The sequence below is a fragment of the Tachysurus vachellii genome, chromosome 9 (assembly GCF_030014155.1).
Source record: "Tachysurus vachellii isolate PV-2020 chromosome 9, HZAU_Pvac_v1, whole genome shotgun sequence".
NCBI lineage: Eukaryota > Metazoa > Chordata > Actinopteri > Siluriformes > Bagridae > Tachysurus > Tachysurus vachellii.
The window spans coordinates 3139888-3159241 of NC_083468.1; the positions used below are offsets into that span (position 1 = coordinate 3139888).

The following is a 19354-nucleotide window of genomic DNA, read 5'->3' on the forward strand; positions in this document are numbered from 1 at the left end:
TCACTTTTATATATATATTGTACAATAGCATTACAATATTGAATATTAAGTATGTATGGATTAATGTTGAACAAAAAAGGAGAAATGTGACCCGGTTTTGGAGCTAGTTAGTAAAATTAGGATGCTGGCTGTTTATTTAACTTAGCTTCAGCTATCTGTTTTTTTTTTTCTTTCTTCTCGCTTTGCATGTTTGTTTTGCAAAATAAAATATTAGATGATATCCAACCTAATTCCATCACTCCCTCCTCCTCCTCCTCCTAACCCCCCTCCCCTCCCACCCCCCGCTCCAATCTCATTGATCCAGGAGGAGCTAATTAGCCCTTCCCGCCGTGACTGTGTAATAGTGCGCATGCGCACTGGGCTAATTCCAGCCATTTTTTGCAGGAAACTAATTAGCAGGAATAAAGACTGAACGGTTTTTTTCCTTCGGTGGCGTCAAACACCGCTTTCTCCTCTTCCCTCTAACCAAGCCAAGTCGTCTGCGTTACAACCAAATACTCCTTTTTGTTGTTGTTTTAGTTTCTTGTTTGTTTTCTGTTCTTTAAAAGGCTTTAAAACGGTAATCCGGATATAGACCTCTTTACTGTTTACTACTAATAAGAAGAATCTAGAAGCTATCTGACCAAATGGAAGTACGTGAATGGGATCTATGAAGGCGGCGTGTGGACCAAGCCACAGAAATGTGAGTTTGTTTTCTTCTCAATGGGATTTTACACTAAGGTTTATGGTTTCCGGTGGGTTTTAGCTGACTTTCTTTCCCTGCTAGAGGTCTGAGGTTTTGAGGTTTTGCCTCACTGTTTTCACTAGAAGTTCTTCACGAGCGCGTTTCCTTTTGCCTGGTTGGTTAGTTAGTTGATTAGTGGGTTGGTTAGATGGTTAGTCGGTGTCGTGTTACCTCGTTTCTCAGTCGTCCTCGTTAGATTGTAGAGACATGAAATCACGTCCTGTGTGTTTATTTTCTGTACATCATGGACACACGGTGTGTAGCTTGTAACATCCAGCCATAACAAGCACTCGGATAAAATGGTGTCCGGTGGAGCGGAAGGAAAACATCCGGTAAATACTGTAAACAAACAGTTACAAAGTATCGAGCACGTTATGTCCGTGAAACTGCGACCTGAAATGTCCAAAAGATTCCCGAGCACTTTTTGTTCCTTTCTTCTTGTCCGTTTTGCTCAGTTTTTCCTGTTACACACTACAACCAAAACACGGAAACTTTTTTTTTGTCCGTGCGTAAAAAAGGTTCTCCAAAAAAAAAAAAAAACAAGCTTTAACAAATGGAACTAGACTGTAATCAGAAACTATATCGGAAACGTTTCATGTACAACAACGTGTCACCTTCAGGAAACATTTCTCGAGTCTGATCTGGTGTCAGAAATATTATAAAAGCGTTTATTCCACTGACTGGAGCTCTTATTATCCTTTTATTATCCATCATAGCAACATGTAAAAAGCAGCCTTTTCCGTTTGGAGAGCATAGAAAGGTTCCTGTGTTTAGGGAGGGGATGGTGATGTGGGTTTTACACACACACACACACACACACACACACACACACACACACACACACACACACACACACACACTAGGTCATTCCACAATCATCACATCATGGTGGAGAAAGGGAGGAAGGGTATGCAGGGTCAAAAGAGCCCAGACTCACGGGTCAGAGTTCACTGTGCTGGAGAAAGAATGGTGGAAAAAAAAACGACAGATAAGTAGTTGTGAACGAAGGCGAGAGTGAGAATCTGAAGATCTGAGTTGACAGCAAGTGGAGAAGAGTTGTTCTAGATACTGCAGGCACAGCAAGGTGGAAATTCTATATGTGTGTGTTTCTAAATCCCTGGTGTTTGGGTGTTTGCTGGATCGGGTTCTGTATTTACTTAACCCTAAAAATCATGCGTCACTTTGTCTGCTCTTACTCACCTCCTGAGCCAAAATATTGAAGTATTGACTTCATTTTGGAGCTGTTTATACACTCAAATGACCCATAAGACCGAGCGATATTACCAGTTAATATCAATATCACAATAAATCATTTTCCGTCTGCCATCTATACTCACGTCCCACCGAATCCGCTGCGGTTAAGTGGATATTAAAGTACGATCGCCTTATTTCCCTTTGTTTTCTGTCCTGATTTATTTTAGATTTTAGATACACGTCATATCAATTCCTGATAAATGTAAAACTCATATTTTCAGTCCGGTATTTTTTTAATAATTGGATGTGATAATATTCTCAAATGTTATGATGTCATATTTGCAACATATTCTTCACCCCTGCCAAATCCTATTTGTTGGTTAGGCTGAATAAAATGTCAGGCATTGTGCAGTATGGCCTTATACACACATACATTAGGGCTTGATTCTTGTTCCTTCTAGGGCCCTTAAATATTTTATATAGACCTCATAGGAACAGGTTTCCTGGTCAGAAAGACGGACCACGTGAGCCGTTTGCTTTTTAGCTGAAACCTATTACATGTCGCCTCCTTTACATCAATGTTCAACATCAACAAACCAGTTATTACTTCTTATTTCGAGTTCCGCTGTTCTACACTGTTTCATGATTGCGTACATCAACATCTCGGCATAATAAACTGAAGTCTATGGTGTAATAGACTAATAGACATATTACTACAGGATGTTCTACCATTTGCAGACCATCTGTTACTGTTACAGCACCGTGGTTCTATGGGAAATATATTACATTCTTAACATTACAGCTGTTTGTGATGAGAGGAATGATAATAAAAGCCACTTGTCTAGTGCTTAAGAAGTGGCTTGTATTCACAGATAATAACAGCCTGTGTATTACAGCCTGTATTATTTTCTCTTGGCATGCATGAGTAAGTCATTTAAAGCTCATGTGAACATGCATAGTTTAAATACTCGAGAGATGTCGAGATGTGTAAGAAAAGTGTAATTATCATTCCGTGTACTGTTGCGCTAACCTGTTGTCTTGATATGGATTTGATTTGAGAACAAATAGTGCTAGTATAGAGTAGAAGAAGCGGTACGTTTGGAATATTTATAACCTGAAAAGTTTGATTCCACTTTCCACCTTAGATTGAAGAGTGCTGATTGCTGCAAATCCATCTAAAGTTCTGATCACTGTTATGATGAAAGAGTTCTAGCCTCGTGGGCGTGGTCTCTTCCAGGATGACGCCGTCCCTATAGACCTGGCAAGAGGTCTCATTGAATGGTTTAATAAGGGTAAAAATCATGTAAATCATAAGCTCTGGCTTTCACAGTCACTAGATCTCAAACCTCTTCAACAGATTCTGGAGTTGCTCCACACACAACCTCACCATCAACCTCGGAGATGTTTTTAGGACAAATTGTGTTTTTCCTAACCGTGTTGAAGCTGTTCTGGCAGCTTATGCTGATCTTATACCTCACTAACATGCTTTATGTTGGTTTTTCCTTTCATTTGTCACACTTCTCGTCGTGTTATTGTACTCTCTGAGATCGGATGACACGTTAGCAGGGTGCCCGTGTTCCTGTGTGCCACGATTTGCATCCCGCAGAGATAAAAGTTAGAGGACGTGTAGTTCAGCTGCATTTATACGTTCAGGAATATTACAGACAAAGTTGATGGATAAATGGTTTAACATTCTTAATATGCACTAAAATAAATAAAGTCATAATAATATATAGATATTATTAATATATGTATAATGTATGAAACATATTATAAAACATATTACTGTAGATATAACAATTGCTATAATTTATTATTATTATTATTATTATTATTATTATTATTAAAACCAGTATAGGTCTCATAAGTCAGAAATAAGCATCTTTTTAAATATTGTTGAAAACACTTTAGTGACGTGTGTGTGTGTGTGTGTGTGTGTGTGTGTTCGGTGTTGAAGGTCTTATCACAAACCTGACTGATGGTCACACTAGAAATGTAGTGTACTCAAGTGTAATGTGTTCAGATGGAAGTGTACTTCATAAGATTGCAGTTGTTTGTGACAGAATTTCTCTGTAGCTCTTTTGCACTGATTGCTGCTGAAGTGTGTGTAACTGGTCAGTCATTATTGTGTGTGTGTGTGTACGCATGCGTACACTGCTGTTCTCTCTGCTTATCATAACAATGGCTGTGGTTAGTGAGCGAGCTGAACTCTCTCTCTCTCTCTCTCTCTCTCTCTCTCTCTCTCTCTCTCTCTCTCTGTTGTCACACCACACACAATTCATGGGGCCCCTGCTTCTGAGCTTATGCTCCACTGTGTGTGTGTTACATTACACTGCACACTGTCTACACACGTTTAATAAAGACAGACGCATAACAGAAACGTTTCACTGATTGAGTCTCTCAATTCTCATCAGATTCCTTGGCAAATATTGAGCCACACTGTGCTCTCTGAATAAAAGCATGGTGGAAAAAGAGAGCAGGGGAGTGAGTGTGTGTGTGTGTGTGTGTGTCTGTGTGTGTTTGCTGTGGTTCTGTGAGGTTTAAATAGAATTTGCAGCTTATCGCAGAAGCTGAAGCTGGAGTCAAGCAAGGGTCAACACTGTCGTGTTTAGAGAGAGTGAAAATTTTAAAGATGAATCTGCAAGTGGCTACAGTGCATACACACACACATACACACACACACACACACACACACACACGCTCACACACACACCTTAAATTCAAATCATATGCTGGTGGGATTATAACATATTAATAATAGTAAGACTAATGTAGGTGTGAATTTATGAGAATCAGAGTCTTTGGAGTTGAAGAGGTTAATCATTCCAGCTAATACCAGCTATATGAATCATTTTTTAATACTGTTTTAAGACTAATTCACTTCTATTTAATTATATGCTATTGAACAATACCATAGAACGTCATATTAAATCGTATATTAAGTACATTATTATTATTATTATTATTGTTGAATAGTAATGTGATATATTGTATAATATGACAAAACATATATATATATATATATATATATAACTATTTTCTAGCCATATTTCAACTTACTATATTTAAAAAAAAAATATACAAAAATTATTGATTGTCCGCTTATTTATTTATGTAGCTATTTTAAGCCTTAATAGATTAATAGGGAAATTGGATTCATTCATTAATGAAGGTGGAATATGGCTATATTATATTTATACTATGATAAACTATTATAAACATGGAACAGTGAGAAAGAACAGCAGCTTTAAAGTATAAATAAAATACATATATATATATATATAATAGTGCAACCCAACCTGTTTTCTTTTTTTTCCAAAATGTGCCACACATCATTATTTCTTGCACAATGAGTCATAACACGGCCTGGTATTTACTGTAAATGTGGCATTTGTGTTTGAACGGCTGTCGTGTCTGAACACGAGGACCGAAGAAGTGACTTGAGTGCAATCCACATGTGAGTACATGGTTATTAAGCATGAATGCACAGTCGAGCAGCAATAATGTAGAAGCCCGGAGATTACAGACAAGCACAGGAGTGGAAGAATACATCCAGCCATGAAGCACTGAAAACTGCTGCTGGCTTTTAAAAGCACACCAGAGGTTTCAGCTCAAGATGCAATGCACAAGAACATGAGCTCTTAAAGCACCCCCCACCCCCCCCGACTAGTGCTCTGCTCCTGTCTCATGGAATAGATAAGCTGCAAATTAAACAGAGTGATAGAAAGAGACGAATGCAATCTTGCTCCAAAATATATATCATCTGTGATATACGGCGCCATCTTAATAGCACAGAGAAACCGAATCCCTCGCAACTCAAAGGACAGCACTTCATCTTGCAGCAGGACAGTGACCAGAAACACACTGCCGAAGCACTTCAGAGCCAAAAGGTGGAATGTTATTGACGGGCCAAGTCACGTCACTTGACCTAAATCCAATTTTCCATCCATTTCATTTACTGATGACAAGACAGAAGGCAATAAAATCCCAGAAACACACAAAAAAAATTCAATAAATACCCAGTACAAAGACACAGCACGAGGGCCAGATAGATTTCATCCACTGCAGAAGATTTGTATCTAAATTCAGTATAATTTATTTATTATTAGATGATAAAAAAACCCCAAACCCCAGAGATTTCATGTACTGTAAGTGCAGTAAACACTCAACTGCATCTTTTCTAATGATCCACAGGTTATAGACAATGTTTCGTGATCCAGCGGCAGTTTTACACGATCAGTCTTCCGAGAAATGTAAAGACGAATACTTTTGATTCGTACCCGATGTGTCATATAACATAATAATTAGAACATGATGCTGTCACTTAGTTCTGAGCTCCGATTGGTCAGAAAGTGGTGAGTAATTACATTTTTTTTGTAAACCAAGCAGCTCTAAAAGATTTAGCTGCAAGATGTCTAAGGTTTATATTATACTCCACATAATCTTAGATGAAAAATACACACTTTTAAATGTGTTGTTATTTAACAATTATTGTTTTCAGTCTTGAACTTGTTCAGAAATGGAGTTATTGGTTGATGGGTTGACTTGGTTATAGCTGTTATACCATAGGAAATAACAGGAATTCAATGTAACTATAAATTGTTTGGTGTAAGAGGAATAAGACCGAATGTTTTATTCCTTATTTAGTCAGTAGGTTTATTATAATGTAGCTATGATGCTTCTAAACAGTTGTGTAAATGTATGTATATAGCCCTAGGCCATGGGTGTTGTATGACAGTTCGTATACTCTTCGTTCACACTGACAAAGCAACAGTGTTTTTTTTTTAAATCCTACGTATGTTTGCTTGTTAAAATACAGGTTAGTTTGTGGATTACATCGTTTTGTATGGCAGGATTTTAAGGAATAAAACCATAGATATTTATTTTCACCACTCACCAGCAAAAAGACATTCTGGTAAAGCTCATTCATTTGAATGGAGAAAGATACCAGAAAGGAATTCAAGCCTGGAAGCGATTTTATATGACGTTTATTTAAAGTTATCCAGGTAAACATCACAAACCTTGGAAGAATGTGCCTTTAGCATCTTCTGCAATAATGGAGGAAGCTTATTTGCTTTTGTGTTTTTTTTTTTTTTTTTTTTTGAGTTCCAGAAAATCTGGATCATATCAGTAAAGTCATATTTTATGAAAAGGTTTAGTGTCCGCTTCATTTTGAACATCAAAAAATAAATGTTTTAATATTATCAATGTTGATAACGTTTAACTCTCTAAAATTGATATCAGACGTTTTTATATCGATCTGATTCTTTTTTGAAAAACTGCATTATTCACGGAGAGTCTCTCCTCTCATCCTCACTTTCACGTTTCCTGTTTCAATCCTTCTGACCCTCAGTGTGCATTTCATTTTCTTTTTTTTTTTTTTGGGCGTGTCTTTCAAGAAACACGCCAGCTTTCCATTTTCAGGTCTCGTCCTTTGTTTGGCTTTCAAGGTATAAAATCTAGAATTACAATCTTTTTGTTCTTAAAAATAGTGTAAAGGCTTCTCTTTTTTTTTTTTGCTCTAGTCCCACCTATTCTTTCTCTCTCTCTCTCTCTCACCGCCTAGCCTGACGGATTCAGTGTTTCTTTTTTTTTTTGTTGTTAAGTCTTGCAGCCTTTCTCTCTCTCAGTCTTTTTCACTTTTTTTTTTTTTTGAAGTCTCTTTTGCCTCCTGAATGGACTTAGTGTTTCTAATGGAAATGGTGCATTAAATCAGAGATCAAAGGAGAGTGTGAAGCAGAGGGGCAGCTGTCCAAACAGATGGGGGGGATGGAGGGTATAGGGGTTACTAACACTTGAGTATACGCTGACTGGTACAGGTATTAATATTGATTGTGACTAATTTTTGAAGCTTGACAGGGCAATAGGAATTGCACATGTTGTTACCAAGATAAAATCATTGTATAATTGTTTCATCCGTGTTTTATATTTGGTCTTTATAATCAAGAGAATCGTGAATCATTACGAATCATTTACTTGCAACTGGACAAAATCATTGATAATTCCAGGAGATGGTGGGTGCAAGCTCTTTGATTGATATCTTATGTGACACGATCCATGCGTGCGCTCATCTTTGCTGTTGTGATACTTCATGTTTTCCTGCAAAGCCACTTTATCTAGGATTGGATCGAGCTTCAATCGGCTAACACATCCGTAGCACAGTGCTAGCATGCTGCTCTGGCTTCCAGTAAGTTGCTTAGCATTTAAACTATTGATTTTCCTATAAGCACTTTAACCCTCTCCAGCAGCCAGGATCAGAAAGCGCTCAATATAACCCTCTGAATCTCAGCACGATCTGCAGTTTTACTGCAGGGTTGAGCAATTACCCCTAGGTGTGTGTGTGTGGGTACACACACACAGATGAACACACACATTCATGAATATCCACAAGCTTCTACGACAATGTGCATGTTAACATCGAGTTTAACACCAGATGTCATACAAAGTGCCCAAAAAACAATATTTCAGCGTACGTTTTTAGAACATTTCTTTTGGTTGTCTCCTTGAGGGAATTCTTAAAAAAATGGTTAGGTGTAAAAACCTACAACAGAGCGATTCTGAAAGGTCGATCAGAAAGGGTTTTGAACTTTTAACTAAAAACTTTTAATTAACCAAAGAATTCTTCAGGGTCCTAAACAGAACTTTATTTTTTTTGTATAGAGGTTCTAGGTATTACAAAGAAAATGGAGGACAAGCTAAGCAGTTTAAACATTCATTCATTCATTCATTCATCTTCTACCGCTTATCCGAACTACCTCGGGTCACGGGGAGCCTGTGCCTATCTCAGGCGTCATCGGGCATCAATGCAGGATACACCCTGGACGGAGTGCCAACCCATCGCAGGGCACACACACACACACACTCTCATTCACTCACGCAATCACACACTACGGACAATTTTTTTGTCAATCAACCTACCATGCATGTCTTTGGACCGGGGGAGGAAACCGGAGTACCCGGAGGAAACCCCCGAGGCACGGGGAGAACATGCAAACTCCACACACACAAGGTGGAGGCGGGAATCGAACCCCCAACCCTGGAGGTGTGAGGCGAACGTGCTAACCACTAAGACACCGTGACCCCCTTTAAACATTCAACATTTTGAAAATTAAACAGCATTTACTGTTTGCTCGTTGCAAACCTACCGAATATGGCAGGTAAGGTAGAGGAACTGACAGGAAGAGATATTAAGATAATAGATTCTAGTGATTCCAAGAAACTTTCCTCATGTAATATTCAGCTTTCAGTGATGCAGTTTTGCAAAGAGCTATTGATTGCAGTATAGGGATTTCTGTCTCGTTCTGCCCACTGGTATTCTCTCTCTCTCTCTCTCTTTCTCTTTCTCTTTCTCTTTTAACAAAGGCAGTAATTGTGTCACATTTTCTGTTATAAGAAGATCCATGGTTTTGCATATCAGCTTCTGATTAAATGAAATTTGTGTCTAACTTGTTTTTGATGAGTAATATGTCTAAAGTGACTCTCACTTGAACTTTATTTTTATGGTAATGCAAAAATGAGTTACTCAAACCCCCCCCCTCTGTTTCTTTCTGTATAGGTCCGGGTGGAATAAGAATGTCCAGTAAATGGGAGGATGGAGTGCTGTGACTCTGTCTCAAATGACGGAGCCTCTGGTCCTTGTTTAAACCGTCCTCCAGGGATCTGCAGCCCACAATCTTCCATGCTACTTCTCCTACAGAGAGAAAACACTGCTCACCTGACCTCAGCCAGCCCGTCCAACCAGGGTGAACCAGGGTGGAGGAAAGAAGCGAAGGGGCAAAGCAAGGGAGAAAGGAGGGCTTTTGGAGAGGGACATGAAGAGGACGAGGGCATTGATGAAAAAACAGTTGATTGTGCTGTGGGTGACTGTTTAGAGCAAAGAGGAGATATAAGAGAAGTCCATGATGAGGTGGGTGACAAAGCTGATGAGGTAGAATGTCAGATCATCTACCAGGCTGATGGTTCTGCTTACATCCTAGAGAGTCAACGTCAGCTGCCATGCAATGTGGTTTCATCCTCATCTCGTCCACAGTTTGTTAGCACATGCCATTTCTCTGTTTCCCAAAGCTCTACCTTTAAAAGCTTCCATGTCTTCCACCCTAAGAACTGGTGCCACTTGACTGGTGATATTCTTGCTTTGCTGACCTGCCAATCCAAAGATAGAGCTCCTGCCAAAACGAGTTCTTCTGAAGCAGAGCTGGCACTGCTTGGCAAAGAACAACCTGTCCTGGTGTGCTTTTTTTGTCACCTGTCATTCAGTCGCATGCATGTTTTTAGAGGACATGTTTCACAGCATCACAATATTATGCTTACCACAGAAGAACAGCAATTGCTCTCGCTCAGGCACACCTGTGCCATCTTACAACCTGTAGGCCCCAATAAGCACCCACTCTTAAGCTTCCTAGAACCAAAAACTAGCAACATGCCAACCCAGTTAACAACCACAGCTTTAGGGCCCAACATGGTGGCAATGCTAAGTCAGGAGGACAGGGAGCACCTCCAGATCTCTGAGCCAGGGTTCCCTCTTCAGCCCTCTCTACCCAGAGTCCCCCTTCCTACCTCAGTGCTGAGCCCTGCCAAAGACCCTTCCACCCTGGGCAGAGAGGGCCCACAGAGGAGCAGTGATGATGGTGGAGGTAGCGCAGAAGCAGAGGAGAGTTCAGAGGTCATTTCCACTGCAGAGGATGGTGTGAGCAGTATTAGCAGCAGTGGTCAACAAGGGCACATTACTGAACCGGCTCTTTCAAACCAAAGCAATCCCAAATCTCCCAACTCTGTCACAGTAGCAACCAGCTTTATGAACAACACCAAATCTCTCACAGACTCTGAGTTAGAGTGTGGAATAAGCTTTAACTGCCACGGCCCTGCTTCGGTATCCTTTACTGTGCAACCCTCGTCCACGGTCACTACTCCAAAAGAATTTTCCAGCAAAGAGAGTGTAATGGAAATCAAACCAAATAACCTGTCAGAAAAGGGCAGTGCCATGGCAAAAGAACCAAATGGCAAGCTGTGCAATGACAGCACGCCAGATGTCACTAAATCTGACCTACCTAGTAACCATAGCAATTCTCAGTCACCCACTGTCACCCCTCCTCTGACCCAAACTATCAAATCTCAGTTTGAGGACTTACAGGTGGAGGTTGGGTCTAGAGGAAGTTTGTCAGCTGGGGGTGAACAAGAATTTGGTCTTGGGCGGGACACTATACAGGGGTCTTCTTACTCTTTTGGGGGCCAAATAAACTTGACGCACTCACGCAACTCTTGCAAGACGCTAAAGTGTCCCAAATGTAATTGGCACTACAAGTACCAGCAGACTCTCGAGGCTCATATGAAAGAGAAACATCCGGACTCTGAGGATGGCCAGTGCCCATACTGTGCCAGTGGGCAGAACCACCCACGCTTGGCTAGAGGGGAGACCTATACCTGTGGGTACAAGCCATTTCGTTGTCAGGTGTGTCAGTATTCCACCACCACCAAAGGCAACCTGAGCATCCACATGCAGTCAGATAAACACCTCAACAATATGCAGAATTTGCAGTCACAGACACGTCCAGATGCTCCAACAGTCCAGCCTAGCCCCCTGCCTCACACGCACACCACCCAGAACCCCTCGCCATCTCCTTCTAAAGTACAGGGACGTGCATCATGGCGTTGTGAAGTATGCGACTATGAAACCAATGTAGCGCGGAACCTCCGCATACACATGACCAGCGAAAAGCATACCCACAACATGCTTCTTTTGCAGCAGAACCTGGCCCATATGCAGCGCCAGCATCGACAAAATTCTGCCGAGCTCTACCCATACTGCCAACCCCAGACCAGAATTTCTGACCCCAAAAGTGTGTTACAGCCAGGAAGCGAGACCATGCAGGAGTCTCCCCGGAAGCCAGTAAATGAAGACCCCCCCGAGGCACTGTTTGAATGTGCACTGTGTGGTCATTTCTCCTCAGACAGCTTGGGTGCTCTTAGTCAGCACCTGGCCATCCAGCGCTCACTTCCTGATGCTGATTGGAGAGGTACAACCGGTGACGCCCACCTTTGTCGACTTTGCCATTATGCCACACCTCTGAGGGCCAACTTCCAGTTGCACTGCCAAACAGACAAACATCTGCAACGCTACCAGCTAGCAGCACACCTTCAAGAAGCCAGCAGACGCAATGGGAGTGCAGAGGAAGAGGAGGAATGGATGCTCAGGTGTGTTGCTGCTGGTGTCCAGGTGCAACTAAGGTGTAATGCCTGCAGTTACGAGGCCAATAGCATGGAGAAGCTGAAACTACACACAATGAACTCAAGACACAAGGCCAGCTTGAGGCTATACAAGGTAAATTCTTCACTAGTTCTTCTCAAAATATGCCTTTGGTCTATAACAGTGTTTGTAGCATACCCTCTGGGTAAATCTTTAGAGGTTATACGTAGAACCCTAAAACAGAAGGAATCCCTTTCACAAAAGGCTCCAAGTATGACCTCCTTTAGAATTTAGAACACTTGAACCATTAAATATCTCTTAACAACCCTTGAGGATTTTTTTTATAAGTATCTATTGCTGAACAATTTAATTCTTCCAGGAAGTAAATGCTTCATATTGACAAACTAACCGGTTCTAGAAAGTTGTTTCTTCACTCTTCGAACAAAATGTGCTGATTTTCATTCCTGTTCTATTAAAGGTCTATTTGTCAGAATGAACAATAATGTTTTAATGTTCTTGTTTTTATAATAACGGCTAATTGGCTCAGGATGTACCACATAACCTAATTGTTGATAGAGTCAGGTTTTCCTTAAAAAGATGTTTATTAATCTTTTATGGAAGGAGTCTCCAGTGTCGGCGCTAACAGGCAGTAGGTTTTCTGTCGAGGGCAGAGGATGAGCTTCGGGGCAGAAGACTTGTGGCATGTTCTCAAATATATAAAAGTATTCACTAGCAAATTGCTGTGTACAGTATAAGCAATCTCTGCTGTTATTAGATGATCAACTTTGGGGTGGTAACACTGATAACTTTACATTTGATGACAAATTATTTTATTCCTTACTTCTGTTGCAGTCTGAAACGAGCATCATTGATGGCTAGGTTATTGTTAAATGTCTATATCTGACAGGTGGATGATCGTTTTTCTGCAATGTAGTCATTGACTTTTCAGGTCAAATATATGTTAATCATCAGCTTCTGCTCACCAGACAATGTCATTCCTATAATCCAGCTCTAACCTTTACTGTTTAAACTTTTCGAAACAAACTGGAATTTTGCCTTTTGTATACTTATAAGTGTAGTTAAGACCTTCTTTCTAATGCATGGGACTACAGAGACAAGCTAAGAAAGCTGGGAACGAAATTGCGATCTTGCCCTCGGGCCTCTGTGGTCTGTTTAGTAATGGAGATTGATGGTGTGTTATTTTTCCCTCCTGCTAATGTGACCCATTACCCCAGTACATATCCAATGAGTTTAGCATTTAGTAAGGCAAGCAAACTGGTCTTTCTCCTGATGTATGAGCGTGTTTTAAAGAACAAACTATTCGTTGCAGTTCACAAAGAACTAACAACGTTTGGATTGTTGAAGTTGGTGTAGAGAATTCGAACTATGTTGGTTACATGTTTGTAAGACGTCTAGCTGGTTCAGAAAACCCCTGTCGGGTTTTTTTTTTATCTGCTTCTTAATAGCGAAAGACTCCAGACGAGGCTTATTTTAAAAACTTACCCATGGATCATAATAGATATAATCTTGTGCGTGTGGTATGTCAGCGTTTCATGTTGCATGCTACGAGGTTTGGGAGGTCATTATTTTAAAGAAAAATATAATATTAACAATTTTTACTTCTGTTTTTAAGCATAAATAAAGGATTTTAGCTGAAAATAGCTAAAATAAAGAGCACCCTTAGCATGTTCACTGTGGGTAGTGCATTTTAGTGTTTAACTATATAACAGTTTATAACTATATATAGGAGTTTCACTGTAAGAATAATATATATACATAGATATTATGCGTGTATATGTTGAATGTAATGCAATGTGTTAATGAATGGTTTCCTGTTGGTAAAAATATAAATAAATAAATGAACACCAGTGAACAGGCGCCTGACTAGTACATCTCTTTTCTTTTCTTTTCTTTTCTTTTCTTTTTTCTTCAGTACCTGCAGCAGTTTGAGGGAGCCGTGTCTGATGGTGGCTCTCTGCACTGTGTGTTGTGTGATTACTCCACCCAAAACTGCCTCAGTCTGGTGCAACACGCCAATACGTTGAACCACCAGAGAGGGGAGGGACTCCTGAGACTACAGCGAATCCAGAACGGCCTCCAGGACGAAGAGGAGGACCTCGGTGCCATCTTTGAGATCAGAAAGAATCATGGTACAGATAACGGTAAGAATGGGACATGCACAGGTTTCCAACGATTCCTCAGTTCACTTTATTGACAGTGAAAATTTGTGTCAAATATGCAGGCAGGGGCTTTGGGGGGGAAAAGTAAGAAAATAGTTTTCAGTGAGAATTCTGGAAATTACATATTTGGGTGAACAGAGTAAAGAGACGACAATGAATGACAAATGTATGACCGCAATAAAAAAAACCAAAATATTAAAATGTTGCAGCTGAGTGTCACATAAATAACAGTGGAAGTGTTGTGATAAAAAAATAGCTGAAGTAAATTGTTTAAAAAAAAAATCTGACATTTCACAATTATGCTGTTTTGACAGAAGTAAAAAAAAAAAAAAAAGTGGACAGTTTGTCTGTTGTAATGCAGTATAGTGTGTGGGACAGGTATTGTACTAGAGCCTGTCTGTCTGTATGTTATAAATGCGTTATAATGCAGCAGGAATACAGTATTCATAGGAATTATTACATTTCTGTACTTTGTGTTATTTAAATTGAAAAACGTTATTATATAAAAAGATGATTTTTAACGATAGCTCTATGGACCGGTCCTAGTTGGTCCCCCACGTTGTGGTGTTGCTTCTTGGGTGCATCTGGAAAAGATGGCAGAACAGTGGAGGGGGAGGCGCCAGAGGGGGAGACAAACAGCAAAGCTGAACATGAAGAGAACAAGAGAGCGTGTGGTTATTTACTGTGGGGTAATTGACAGGAGCGGGTGGTAGAGTCAATTAGCATTTGGTTCAAACCCCAAATCGGTTCGACTAATGGCTTAAACAAAAGCTCAATTCCTGCATTCGGACAGAAGGCGAGCGAAAGAGGGAGTGAATGGGAGTGAGAGATTTTTGTCGAGAATGGCAGGAATTGATTGTGTTAATTCATCCGCCAATAATCAGACTTGTTACATCCTCGCTGCCCAGAAGGAGGCCTTACCAGGGGCGGTGTCCAGTCAATGCAGCCAATAAAGGCTTCAACCACTAATGAGCAATGAGTTAATTAATGCTATCTAATTAATCTGTAAAGGCATAAAGAAAAGGAGAGTCACAGAGTGAGTCACTCATGGTTTAATACCTGTAGAAGTGGTCTGGTGAGGTTTGTCTACAAGTTTTTAAGAAGAAGCAATTTGTCAACAAATTATTAATCCAGTGTCCCGCCGGAGCCGGAGCTTGTCTCAGGAACAGACAGGAGAAAGTTTTTTTTTTTTTTTTTTTTTTTTTTTTAAAGAGAAAATCATATTCATAGTGTTTCCGTTCAAATTGTGGATAATCATTGCACATTCTATATTGTATGTACAATACTGCAATCATGTTTTTTTTTTGTTTGTTTTTTTTTTTTTTGACCCAGCATTGTGTTTGTTCTTCAATGGTTCATGCGGATGCTGTGTGTGATTCATCGAACCCTCACAATAATAGACATGTTAAGTGGCTGTGGGAGGTGAACTCACCACATGGTGATTTGTTCAGTGATTTGTTCATGCTCTCATTTGCATATTACAGCCTTCAGTGTTGCCAGAAATTGAAAAGCCAATATTGCAGTAACCATTAACAAATAAAAGCCCACTTTGGCTCATGCCAAAAAAATCCTCAAAGGCATCAAATGCTCCCAGAGCGTCGGAATTTCCTTTTCCTCCGATCAAAATGCTTGAAAATAACACAGCACAGTGACGCTTTATAAAAAAAAAAACACTGGCTCACATTGCCATGTGACTGCAGTGTGTAGAGTGAAAGCTGTGATAAGTGACTGGCTTTGCCGAGTCTCTTAGTGATGCGGCGGCTGAATAAACAGCGCTGGAGTGGATCACTGTGCCTCAATGGCTCACTATTGATCTCTGTAAGAACACCAGGGCATTTCCTAATTTGTAATCAATATCAGATCAATGCCGCAGAGCATTTGTATACCGATCCCTGAGCAGAGCAGGAAGTGCTGATGAGGTGTGTGCCGGCAGTGCGTATAGAGTCTGTTAGCACGTGTGAGTGCATTTTATCACTTCATTATTGGCCAGGCTGACCTCACTGCCCCGATGCGGCTTCATTCACTCTTTATTTCTTTTTTTTTTTTCTTCTGTGCAAAATGGAAACAAGCCAAAAGAACTGCACAGCTTTGATTATGGAAGTCTAATCAGTCTGGACGTTTGTTTTTATAGCCGGAGAAATTAGATCTCTTTTGTAGCTTGGTTTTTTTTTTTTTTTTTTTCAGTGAAAGAAAATTGCCTGGCAAATTCTCTGCTAATGATCTGAATGGTGGAAATGTGAAACATGCATTGTGCTAAGTGATGATAGCTGCACATCATTATCACGAATTTGAAAGAAATTACTGTCACTTGCTTTGTATTGCACTAGAATAGATATTCTAACAGTCGTAACAGACGTGTATTAACGGCTATTAACAACTAATTCTCTGGAGTGCGTCCCATCTTGTAGAAATTCAGCATGTGCCTTTTTTTTTTGGCACATTTTACTTGTACTTCTCTTAACGTTGTATTTCCTTTCACCCCTTTTAACTACACGTGACTGTCGGTCATTGTACTTTGCTAAAATGTGAAATGTTCAAGCAAAGCAAAACAAAACAAAAAAACGTATATGTGAGGGCGAGTGTGTGACGTGTCCAGCGGAGCATTCATAAGCAGAGCGGATTTGACTCTTTCAGATTATGTGTCCTGTGTTTATGGCTGTGTAGGTCTGATAGGAAATCAATACCACGGCTGTCAGGATAATTGGTGTTCAGCTGGCCTCTCCCTCGGACTGTCTTTCTCTTTGTCATAATCAGGCTCTCTGAGAACCTCAAGCGGATCCCTCAGCTGTGATTTGATTGGTCTGTTATGACAGCCCTCATGGCTTTTTGTCTCTTCTGGCTTGGCCGACTCTAATCCTCAAACACCTACCCAAATCAGCTCTTCTTCTCTTTTCCCCTCCCCCCACATCCACGAACAATCACTGCGCTAAACAAGCAGAAAGCCAAAAAAAAAAAGCAGGCGAGAAGGGGACGACCGACCGAGGGAGGGAGTGGTGGAGGGAGGGAGGGAGGGAGGGAGGGAGGGCTGTGAGGAGGACGGAGTGAAGTGCATGTCCTGAGGCGTTGTGTCTTGTCCTCTTTTAGACACTGCAAAATGAACAACAGTGTATCTTTATGTCCCCTTTGTGAAGGTTTGTCTTTCAGCCGTCGTGAAGGAAGCCGAATAAAACGAAATACGGCAATATCACAATAGTGCACTATACTCAGCGTATGCTCTTTTTAAAAGCCGCTAAACCCGCTATGCCGTTTTCAAAAGATTCAACACTTCTTCCAATTTGTGGAGAGAAACGCATCCTTGAGTGACTGACCCCGGTGACCTCGTGCAGCATTATCTCCCTCCTGTGACTTTTATACCCCCCTTTAGTCAGATGAAGCTGTTGACATAATGACGAGAGAGCTTCTGCTTTTCTTTCACGTCATGTCTTTTTTTTTTTTTTTTTTTATCTCTCATGATCTTCTCTTTGATTTAGTATGGCATCTGCAAAGCAGTTGCTTGTCTACATAATTTTCCGTAATACACCGTGTGTGTGTTTGAATGGTTTGTGTTGAAGCTAGAGAGAAGACTGATCGTGTAGACTGACCCCCTCAGGTTAGAACGTGATCTCAGACTCCCCAAACACAAAGACAAAAGATATTCTCTCACAAAAAAGATGATTATTTTAAAAAAATGTTTTGCTTCACAATAAAAAAAAAAAACACTCACGCTGAGGAATATAACAAATAAAGTGTAAAACTGTGCACAAGTTAAGATTATGGTTAACACTTTCTCCCCCACCCCCTTTTTTAGGAGACATGAATGAGATGGAGTCACCCGCTGAGATTACCTCTGACCAGGCAGACCAGACCAAACACACAAGCAAAGAGGGGGAGAAAACGGGTCAGAATAAACTCCCGAGTGGCTTTTCTTCCTTTCTTCCTTATGTGCTCGTAGCGCTGATGTTACAAAAATGCTTTGGAAATCAGAGTATAAATTGTTCATTGTTGGTTCCAGAGAATGTAATGAGATTCATATCAAAAATGTGTGCGTGTGTGTTTTTTCCTCTTTTAGAAGCACCCACGCATGGAGATAAGAAAGCGAATGAGCCGTCTGTCAGTCCCAAGCGCTCTGCATCTGGAGACACAGATGACTCCATACCTTCAAAACGCCCTCGAGCACAGGAAGAGATCTCCTCAGAGCAGGTTAGATTAGATGCTCTCTCCCTAAAAAAATGTGCTTTGTATTATGAGTCAGTGTTTCATGACTCTTTTGCCATCAGAGCGTTCATCGAATGAAAAATCTAAGCGTTCTCCGTCCTTTTCTCTCGTTTCCCTGTCAGGTCCGTCAGTGCCCGTTCTGTCGATTTTGTCACACTGATCTCAGCCGTCTGAGGAGCCATGTAATGATCCAGCACGCTGTGCAGCCCACTCTTCGGTGCCCGCTGTGCCAGGACACGCTGCGCAGTGTCGCTCTGATGCGCTCTCACCTCACACACCTGCACAGTGTCACTGCAGACTGCACACAGAAACTCATTAACGCGGTAAGACACAGTGAGCCATGGGCAGATACAGATATACATGTACCACAAAACTATTGAATTAACAGATGACCTGCTTTTTCGTAACTAGTTAAACTCAGGTGTTTAATTATGAGGCATAGGACACCCTCTTTGTTTCACACACGTTATTATACGTAGATGTCTAAATGACCGAAACAGGAAATGAGGGCAAAATTATTAAGTAAGAGTAAAAGTAGACATATTAATTAGGGGCAAATGAGACAAAGCTGCAATCAGGATTTAACCAATAAAGCACAACGAGGTGGAGACTGGAACAGGAAGTAAAAGCAAACGGTTCTGTCACTACGACAGCCATGGTGCACAGCAGGGGGAACAAAAAATCGTGACAAAATGGGTTTTCGGGTGCATTAAGACAACATTTTGACAATGTTTTCACTCACTCTCACTCATCTTCTACCGCTTATCCGAACTATTCTCGGGTCACGGGGAGCCTGTGCCTATCTCAGACGTCATCAGGCATCAAGGCAGGATACACCCTGGACGGAGTGCCAACCCATCGCCGGGCACACACACACAC

At 40.8% G+C, this 19354-nt stretch overlaps 1 protein-coding gene across 1 annotated transcript in view; it reads left to right on the plus strand.

Moving 5' to 3' along the window:
• Nucleotides 1-283: 283 nt before the first annotated feature.
• zfhx3a (zinc finger homeobox 3a) overlaps nt 284-19354 on the plus strand; it is a 32200-nt gene continuing 13129 nt past the window's right edge. Inside the window, exons 1-6 of the mRNA XM_060878857.1 lie at nt 284-682; nt 9474-12236; nt 14035-14263; nt 18069-18158; nt 18330-18460; nt 18598-18798. Of these exons, the coding sequence (XP_060734840.1) occupies nt 9510-12236; nt 14035-14263; nt 18069-18158; nt 18330-18460; nt 18598-18798 (3378 nt within the window). The 5' untranslated portion in view covers nt 284-682; nt 9474-9509. The remainder of the gene's footprint in view (nt 683-9473; nt 12237-14034; nt 14264-18068; nt 18159-18329; nt 18461-18597; nt 18799-19354) is intronic.